The sequence below is a fragment of the Beta vulgaris genome, chromosome 1, assembly GCF_026745355.1.
Source record: "Beta vulgaris subsp. vulgaris cultivar EL10 chromosome 1, EL10.2, whole genome shotgun sequence".
In the NCBI taxonomy this organism is placed as follows: domain Eukaryota; kingdom Viridiplantae; phylum Streptophyta; class Magnoliopsida; order Caryophyllales; family Amaranthaceae; genus Beta; species Beta vulgaris.
This window is the reverse complement of record NC_079202.1, coordinates 59,769,206-59,779,003: the sequence shown is the minus strand read 5'-3', so window position 1 is coordinate 59,779,003 and position 9,798 is coordinate 59,769,206. Positions and strand designations below refer to the sequence as shown.

At 35.3% G+C, this 9,798-nt stretch overlaps 2 protein-coding genes across 3 annotated transcripts; both read left to right on the top strand.

Moving 5' to 3' along the window:
- The first annotated feature begins 4,156 nt into the window (after positions 1 to 4,156).
- LOC104887058 (protein BPS1, chloroplastic) lies at positions 4,157 to 6,918 on the top strand. Its single transcript, XM_010671642.4, has 2 exons — positions 4,157 to 4,353; positions 5,639 to 6,918. The coding sequence occupies exon 2, from the start codon at positions 5,652 to 5,654 to the stop codon at positions 6,708 to 6,710; it is 1,059 nt and encodes a 352-aa protein (XP_010669944.2). The 5' UTR covers positions 4,157 to 4,353; positions 5,639 to 5,651; the 3' UTR covers positions 6,711 to 6,918.
- A 156-nt stretch (positions 6,919 to 7,074) lies between these two features.
- Positions 7,075 to 9,378, top strand: LOC104887066 (uncharacterized). Of its 2 annotated transcripts, XM_048638122.2 has the most exons (3): positions 7,075 to 8,198; positions 8,403 to 8,476; positions 8,544 to 9,378. In XM_048638122.2, exons 2-3 carry the CDS (start codon positions 8,403 to 8,405, stop codon positions 9,217 to 9,219), a joined length of 750 nt encoding a protein of 249 aa, XP_048494079.1. In that variant the 5' UTR covers positions 7,075 to 8,198; the 3' UTR covers positions 9,220 to 9,378. The 2 variants fall into 2 exon arrangements, with proteins under 2 accessions (XP_048494079.1, XP_048494078.1); XM_048638121.2 differs by having other exon boundaries at positions 7,075 to 8,476.
- The last annotated feature ends 420 nt before the right edge of the window (positions 9,379 to 9,798 follow it).

The window sequence follows — 9,798 nt, the reverse complement described above, 5'->3', positions numbered from 1 at the left end:
AAACATGTGCCAATTACAAAAACTGCTTTTTTAATAGGTACACTTTCTCTTTGTGGTATTCCGCCTCTTGCTTGTTTTTGGTCCAAAGATGAAATTCTTAATGATAGTTGGGTGTATTCGCCAATTTTCGCAATAATTGCTTATTTCACGGCCGGATTAACCGCATTTTATATGTTTCGAATCTATTTACTTACGTTTGAGGGACATTTCAATCTTTTTTTTAAAAATTACAGTGGAAAAAAAAGTAGTTCTTTTTATTCAATATCTTTATGGGGTAAAGAAAGAGTGAAAAGGATTAATCAAAAATTTCCTTTATTAACCTTATTAACAATGAATAATAAGGAAAGAGCTTATTTTTTTTCGAAAAAACCATATCAAATTGATGAAAATTTAAGAAAAATGATGCCATCTTTTATTACTATTACTGATTCTGACAATAAGAATATTTCCGCATATCCTCATGAATCGGACAATACGATGTTATTTCCTTTAATTTTATTGATTCTGTTTACTTTCTTCATTGGATTTATAGGAATTCCATTCAATCAAGAAGGAATGGATTTGGATATATTAACTAAATGGTTAACTCCATCTATAAACCTTTTACATTCTAATTCGAATACTTCTATGGACTGGTATGAATTTGGGATAAATGCCACTTTTTCAGTTAGTATAGCTTATTGGGGAATATTTATAGCTTTCTTTTTTTATAAACCCGTTTATTCATCGTTAAAAAATTTTGACTTAATTAATTCATTTAATAAAAGAGGTCAAAAGAGAATTTTTTGGGACAAAATAATAAGTATCATATATAATTGGTCTGCTAACCGCGGTTATATAGATGCTTTGTGATTACCATCAAAACTAGAGTTGGCAAAACTTTGTGTTTGTGTCATATATAAAGGGTCAAAAACCTCTTGACAGTAACCCGATTCGTTTAATAAGACATGATCCATTTAATTAAATATGTCAGATTCTGAAACACTAACTCACTTTTTTCGTGTCATATTAAGCTGTTTTTTTTGGTAATTTTAAACCAATATTCTATGTAGAAATCCTATCTTTGTTTTAGGAATTGTGTTAGATGGTGTCAAGCGTACAAAACCTCAACATCAACCCTACCCATTTAATAAGATGTATCGTGTCGAATTGTTTAATTAAACGAGTTAGAGATCATAAACGCTAATCCTTTTTATGTATCATATTCATGTAGTGTTGTCATTTTGTGTCAACTTTTTCCAACTCTAATCAAAACCACATTTATAACTTTCACAAACAACACTTATAGAATCATATTTAACTCTCTTATCATTTGTCTTATCACAAATAATTAGAATAATTCCTAGACATCTCGCACTAACCTAGTCTAGAACTAACTGGAAAGGTAATCAGAGAGTTAAGCTCAATTACAAGCTAGGACCTTCCATCCTAAAACCAATTGGTGATAGGAGGAGTAACTCATAATCTTATAAAGTGGTTTATTCTCTCCTCTTTCTTTAATGTAGGTCACTCACAAGTAGACATTTAATAGGTTTCAACAACAATTAAAAAGGTAACTCGATAGTCTTATCGAATGAATTAAATGAATTAAAGAATGTAATTACTAAATAGTTTATACAAATTACTAAATAGATTAATATTAGTAATTAAATAATTTAAACTAGTCACTATATTTTTAAAAATAATCTATTGTTGCCTTAAGATTGAACTTAGACCAGTTGCCTAATTTTAAATTAAAGATCAAGTGTGATATGACTGATATCCAATCCCATACTTACAATTGTTTCCATAACTCAAATATCAGGATATCAATTTTCCATTTTCTAATTCCTTACCCGTATTTTGGGGCATGATTTGAGCACCTTACGTTAACCCGTTGTTTGATCCAAGCCCACGTTTTCATCAACCTTAGTTAACACCTTCCCCTTTTGTAATTTGTAAAACTAAAAAATCATACGCGTATTAAATCTTTGCTTCGTCATACTTGGTAACTAATACTAGTGAAAAAAGGAAAAAAAAAAAATAGGAATTCCCGAGTAGATGGTTAAACATAGCCCAAAATTACATAAAATCATCCGAGTCTATTTTTAATAGACAATTTTATCCTTTTCTATTTTGCACCAGGCCACCAGTCATTACCTATTGCAACTTGCCATCACCTACCTCCCCGTCACCACCAGTTCTAGGGATGGCAGTGGGGCGGGTCAAGTAGGAGACCCGCCCCATCCCTGATGGGTTTAGGTTTGACAGGGATAGGGATTGAAATTGTACCTGCAATGGGTGGTGGAGCGGGTGTGGATTTTATGTTATACCCGCCCCATCCCCGCCCGCCCCTCCCCGCCCCACCCTCGCCTGCATATTTATTATTAAAATTTTATTTATATACATATATTACTAACGTATTTGAAGACACTTTTGAAATGTAATAAAACATTTGCCTTTGTTAATGTATTTTAACTTTTCTTTTACTATATTACATTGTGATTTTGTGAAGTAGACAACTAATAATGGGCTTATGGTAGATTTTTGGTGGATTTTTTGCGGGGATGAAGTGGGTACGACGTGGGTGCGGAGGTGGCCTGGGGCGGGGGTGGGTCTAAAATTTCCCCCCGCAATGGGTGGTGGGGCGGGGATGGGGATGAAATCTTTCCCTGCAATGGGTTGTGGGGCGGGGATGGGGATGAGAATTTAATGCGGGTGCGGGTGTGGGGGTATCATCCTCCGCACCCACCTCACCCAATTGCCATCCCTAAGTCCACCACCCACCTTGTAAAAAACTGATTTTTTTTGGGGGACCATGGGCGAACGTCCGGGCTGGACGTTCCATCCATGGTCCGAACGTTTTACCTTTTGTAATTTGTAAAACTAAAAACATATTTTTCACTAGGTACTCCTGAGGTTTTACGAAATTCATGAGGTACCCTTATGTTTACAATAATTCATCGGGTACTCTTTAAGTTTGCATATAATATACCAGAGACCCTTAAGAATTGATTGGTGTTGATTCCGTTAATTTAAATTACCTTAAATCACTTGAACCCAACCTAATTCGCCTATTAACCCATATTATGCAAAATTGTCCTTTTATAATGATATAAATCTCTTTTTTCATGCTATCAAAATAGTTTTAATAATGACCTAAGTACCTATTAGAAAAAAGTTGTCAACTTTTAATATAATGTATTGGGCATAATATGAAATATTAGGGGAATTAAAATAGAAGTCAACTGATTTTGTATCATTTAAATTAACATAATCAACACCAGTAAGTTAAAAAGTATTTGGTATATTATACTCCCTCTGCTTTTATTTATTTGCTACATTTTCCAAAAAGAGTTGTTTTTTTTTATTTGCTACAATTTCTTATTATGAGACTTGACCCACCAAAAAGTAATAATATTATATTTATTTTCCCTCTTTTTCCACCAAAAAGTACTACTTTTTTCCTTTTCACGCCCTATTTAATGCTAAAAGAGTTAAAAAGTATACTAAAAAAGAATGAAAATGACATCTTCTAAATTATTGTCTAAACCAAAATGTAGCAAATAAATAAAAGCGGAGGGAGTATTTATATACTACCTCCGTTCTTTTTTAGTTGCAACGTTTGACAAATTACACTATTCATGTTCTCTTATTTGACCACATTTATTGATTTATATGTTAAACAAAATATAGTCATGTGGGGTCTTGTTTGATTCGTTTCGATGTAAGCTTTCATAATATCAAATTTTTATAATTTTTACTTACATACAATTAGAGATAAAACGATTTGAAATTGTACATTGGCAAGCGTGGAAGTCAAAACGTTGCAACTAAATAAAAACAGAAATAGTATAAACTTAAAAGATACCTTATGAATTTCGAAGTACCTGGTGAAAAATCCAAACTAAAAATCAGACGCGTATTAAATCTTTGCTTGGTCCGACTTGGCAGACAGATACTCGGGAAAAAAGAAAGAAAACAAAAAAAAGGAAGAGAAATTCTCACTCTCCTTCAAGTAAAAGGTGGAATACTCTACGCACGAACACAGAGTAAAAAAACATGACTATCAACTTTCATTTTTACCCCTCAAAAAAAAAATAAAAAAATATCACAGCCGTCCAAACCATTGATCATCTTCCACAACATTAATAACACACCATATTAAAATCAAACTTTCGGCCATCACATTTTGTCACGGTGCCCACATCGTCAAACGTCTACTAACCCACAGAAAATTAATCCTCTCTGCTCTTCTCTTATCTTCATCTTCTCCGCTCATTCTTTTCGACTTTTCAACCTACCAACTACCTATTTTCTCTCTCCTCTCCTCTTTTTCTCTCTCTTTTACGCCTCCCTTTGATTACTTTCTAGGTATGATTTTAATTTTGTCTTTTAATTATGGTTTTGATCTTGTTGTTTTGTTTGATTGTTAGTTTTTTTAAAATTTTGAGGATGATTGATGCTGTTGAATTAGGGTTTTGATTTTGAATAGTTCATTTATTGTGCTTTTTTGTTGTTCATCTGTGTGTTTTTCTTGTTTGTTGTTGATTTTGCTGAATTTTTGATGATTTATCGTTGATTATGGTTTTGATTTCGAATAGTTCATTTATTGTGCATGTTTGTTGTTCATCTGTGATTTTTTCTTGTTTGTTGTTGATTTTGCTGAATTTTTAATGATTTTTTGTTGATTATGATGAATTTTTAATGATTTGTTGTAGATCTGATATTTTTGTGTTTGTTTAGTGTTAGATCTGTGTGGTATGTTTGATGAGTTGAAAATTAGCTATTGATTTGAGAGGGGGGGGGAGACTTGTTGTTTTATCATATGTGTTTTGTGGAAGTTGTTTTTTGTTAGGGTTGACTTGGCTGACTTGAGATGATGTTCAAAATTAGGGTTATGAAATGAATTATTAAGTATTTGAAGAACCAAAGTTAAGATTTGAAGAAATAAATCGTAGAATTCAGGTGTGGTTGACTTGGCTGACTTGAGATGATATTCAAAATTAGGGTTATGTAATGAATTATTGAGTATTTGGAGAACCAAAGTTAAGATTTGAAGAAATAAATTGTAGAATTCAGGTGTGTTCTGTTTGGTGTCTTTCTTGATTTAAGCGGTGTGTTTGGTTTGGCTGTTAGATGGTTTCTTATTGATATATTTTGGGTGTGATGCTCATATGCTTCTGCTAGTATCACCATGGATGTATCTTCATTATGCGTGTGGTGTCGTAGGCGCAAAGCGTTAGCCTGATAAATTCTCCTTCATTTGTTCATGGGAAATTGGATGTTTAGTAGGTCTTGTGTAAGTCGGGTATATAGTATTCCACATGCTTAATCATTTTGAATTATATAAAAGCCAACTTTATATATATAGAGAGGTGACTAATCCCTATCGTATACATTATGCCCAAAAGGAGATCTGTTATCCAATATTTTTGTTTAATCTGGATTTATTATTTGTTTCTGCTCTTGCTTACTGATTCGTTTGTATTTGGACTCTGTTTATGTGATTTTTATTTTTATTTTTTTTTGCGTTCTTCATATTAAGAATCGCTCATGGTGGTAGCACTGAATTGACTAAAATGATGTCGATAGCAATTTTTTGTCAAGTTTTGGTTGCTGAATTGTTTGTTGTATGTGTCATCTGTTCCTTTTGTAGTTACTTGAAAGAAATGAGTCGCCCACAAGAACCACACAGGCCATTCTTTCCCCATGGAAACCCTTTCCGGATGATACTACCGAAAGGCTCTTATCTTTCCCCTAAACTACAGGCGCTGCTGAACAAATTTGAAGAGACCTTGGCAGTAAGGTTGAGAAAACTTATTCCAAAGCACAACAATGAGGTCTTAAGTCTTTCATGGATGGTATTAGCTGTACAGTTGCTTTCTGAGACGCACAATGATATCAAATCTTTGATAACTGAACTTGAACTTCCTGTTGTTGATTGGGATGACAAATGGATTGATGTGTATTTGGACAACAGTGTGAAGTTGCTGGATATATGCATTGCTCTCTGCTCTGAGCTATCAAGACTAAGTCAAGGGCAGCTTTTACTCCATTGTGTGTTACGTAATTTGGACCAAAACAGTTCAACTGATATTTTGAAGGTCAAATCTTCAATTGATAGTTGGAGGCAGCACATTGGTGCAAAGAACCCTAGAGTTGATAACTGTTTCCCTATTATTGATAAGTTGATGGAATCTTTAGAGTTACCCAAGGTCAAGAACTCTGCCAAGGGGAAGACTTTGATGCGTGCAATGTATGGAGTTAAGGTGCAAACTTTGTTTGTCTGTAGCGCTTTCATCTCTGCTTTCACAGGTTCTGATAAGAAGTTGGTGGACTTGCGTGTTGCTGGGACTCACTTGTGGGCAGAGGCATTCAATCATCTCCAGAGTTTTGTTAATGGGGAGATAAGAAATTTAGTTTCTAGTGGTAGAAATTTTCTTTTGAAAGATTTGGAATCGGTTGCTACAAGTGTGTGTGAATTGTATCCCATGACTCAGGGAAGTATGGAGCCTTTGGAAACTGATGCTTTACAGAAGTCTATTGCAGGATTGGGGAAAAAAGCAGATGAACTTTCATCTGGACTAGATCTTCTGGCAAAAGAAGTGGATGAGTTTTTCCAGATAGTGTTGAGTGGACGTGATGCGTTGCTTGGTAACCTAAGAGTGTCTAGCAGTGTGCTTGATTCTCCAAAAAAGTACAGAATGGACGAGCAACATGTGAGATGAATATTGAACAAGCCGAGGTCATGTGTATAAACAGGTTTAGGTATGGTTTTTATTATTGTCTTATGAGGAAATGTATGAGATACACTCAGGCATACAATCATGCTTATCTTGTATGTAACATGTTTGTTCTGAATGAGCGCCTGTGCTTTACACCTATGTACTACTGTATTATGATAATGATATATGAAATGGTATTTGTCGTGTGGAACTTTACTGTTATTGTGTGGCATAAAACACTTGGTGGTAGTGATACAATGATATGCGTAGAGTTGCAGAGGCCATCCTCTTTTATTGTCTGGCCTTTTTTAAAATTGAACTGCAGTAATGTACTGCTACAAATACTTGGAAAGGCATATTGGAACAATTTTTCTTTTTGTCTGCTGTAGTATTTTCATACTGCTGAGCATTTCTGTAAGCTTGTGACATTGTACTCGTGCATGGGAGTAAACCTTCTATATATGTTTCTCGTCCTAGTCATTTTGTTCCCTTGGGAGCTTATATTCGTTGTTCCGCAACAAGATCTAGTTTTGTCTACTCGTTCTAGATTAAAGCTTCTCGTCCTTTCAGTTAAAGCTGCTGAGAATGAATTGGTCCCTGTTTTCATGTGCAACATAGAATGCTTCATGTTTTACTGGACTCCCTGCTAATCTTACAGAGGTGATTTGGCTTAGTACAATGTTCTAGATTAAAGCTTCTCGTCCTGTCAGTGAAAGCTGCTGAGAATGTGTTGGTCCCTGTTTTCATGTGCAACATAGAATGCTTCATGTTTTACTGGACTCCCCGGTAATCTAACAGAGGTGATTTGGCTTAGTACAATGTTCATATTTGTATTGGCTGCATCAATTATAGCAACTTTGGAATATCTTCGTTCTCTTATCTCTTCCCTTTATATCATTCCCCCCTCGCATGATCGACTCCATACAGACCCTACTAATGTAACAACTCCATGTGACCTATGGCTGACAGACCAAAGCAAAGGTTAGCTTTGAGTTCTGAGCTGTGAGCTATGTCATTCGGACTTGGTTACTCGTGTCACCTATTGTTATTTTTTGATAAAAACTGTTATATTTGATCTAAAAGAAAGTCTCTAGTGTCTATACCTCATTAGAGTGGAGTGTTTATACAGGCACTTGAGGTTTAAAGAAGAGTTTGATTAGCTTAGGTTATGACTTTTGACTTGTGATTTATGAGCGAGTTATATATGTTCAAATCTCAGCGTTAATTTGGTCCGCATTTGTTGGTAAGAATTAGGTAGAGTTCTGTGGGTTGTACAATTTTTGCTTCCTACGCACATTCGTTATTAGCTGCTCTTCCACATGATGATTCTTTTGTATGGTTGACATGTACATTTACATCTGATATTGAAGCGAATTCATGTCTATTTTCTCCTTTCCCCTTGATAAACTATGGGAAGGACAATATGGTCTTGGAGATTGCTGTAGTGACTGTTTTTCCTCAAATCCTCAGAATGCCAGTTAGAAGTTTCAAGTAAGCTTGATATATTTGCTCATGCATATGGTCTTTGGATTGCCGTAGCGTCTGGATTTCAGCTGAAGGCTATTAAATCATTATCATGCATGAGTCATGACTCATTATGCTACTACGTATTTCAAGCAATAACTTGTAGAATTGAACAAGTTGCTATCCGTCTGTTTGTCTCATTTCATGCTGAAATTCCTTCCTTGTGAATAGATGACTCCAGAGATACAAACTTTCCATATAAATAGCCAGAAAGTGCAGCAGGTTGACAACATCAGGAGTTGCTGGTATGGCTACTAAAGCATTCTTGCTTTTCCTTGCTCTCATTGTAATTTCTGTATGTGCTTCTGCCAGGACACTTCCTATGGTTGAGAATCATGAGGCCTCTGAACCACTCGGGAGTCAAATTGAAGGTGGTGGGAAGACAAAAATTGAGGCCTCTGAATCACTCGGGAGTCAAGTTGAAGGTGGTGGGAAGACGGAAATTGAGGTCTATGTACCATTACCTGGTCCAATGAGTACAGGCGGAGGTGTGAAGATGACTAATGGTGGGTATACTCCACATTCTGATGGGCATGAGAAACAAGACGGTGTAACACCTAATGGGGATGAGAAACAGGATGGCATTGCAAAAGGAATGATGGATGAGAAAACTGATGATGGGAATGGGAAACTGAGACCCGAAAGTACTGTTATACAACCCCCATCTATGCCTATCGGAGTGATTCCCATCCTTCCCGGAGGAGCTGGCTCGTTTCATTTTGGTTTAGGGCCTATTGATTTTGGAGGAAACATTGGATGGGGTGGGTTTTCACCAGGGTATGTGGTCTCATACAGTCAGCCTCAACCCTACGTTGTCGTCTCACCATACTCAACACCGTACCCCATTCCTTCTCCATTTCTACCACCTGGTTCTGCGTATGGAGCAGGCCAACCGTCACAGGGATATTCCAGTTCTTACCCATCTGTCAGAGGCTACGCACATGTTTCATCTCAGATTGGAGGCTTTGCTTCTAATGGGAACAACTAGCTGGAAATAAGAGCAGGAGCAGCTGATGATTGATGAAGTCATTGATATGCTTAGTAGAAATGCTTGTTTAGGTGTATAAAGAAGTTTGAATAAATTGTGTCTCAATAATTACAATGATGTTACTGATATTCATTATGAGAATAAACTTGCGCTTGTTGATGTTTGTGTAAATTTTACTGCTTTTTCAGCCCATTAACAAATGAGTTAGAGATCAACCCAAACCAGAATATTACATCAATTTTTACGATAATAAAGTCAAAGATCTTTATAGTATGAAATGAAGAGTTTGTCTTGTAAAGGACCGCTTATTTTTAAATTAAAATTAAGCAATAGTAAGTCCAATATTAAAAGGAAAATTAGTCCAATAGTAATTAAGTTAATTTTTTTTGGTGACTAGTTTAATCCATTTAATGACTAGATTTACTTTTATATTAAAATTAAACCGTCTCTTTGAATAATTTTTGATGAAATGATCTTATGGTATGATTTTAACGATCAATTCAATTTTGATATACAGATCTCATATGGTATGATAATTTTTTGTTGCTTATGCATTTATATCTAATAGTAATAATCAAC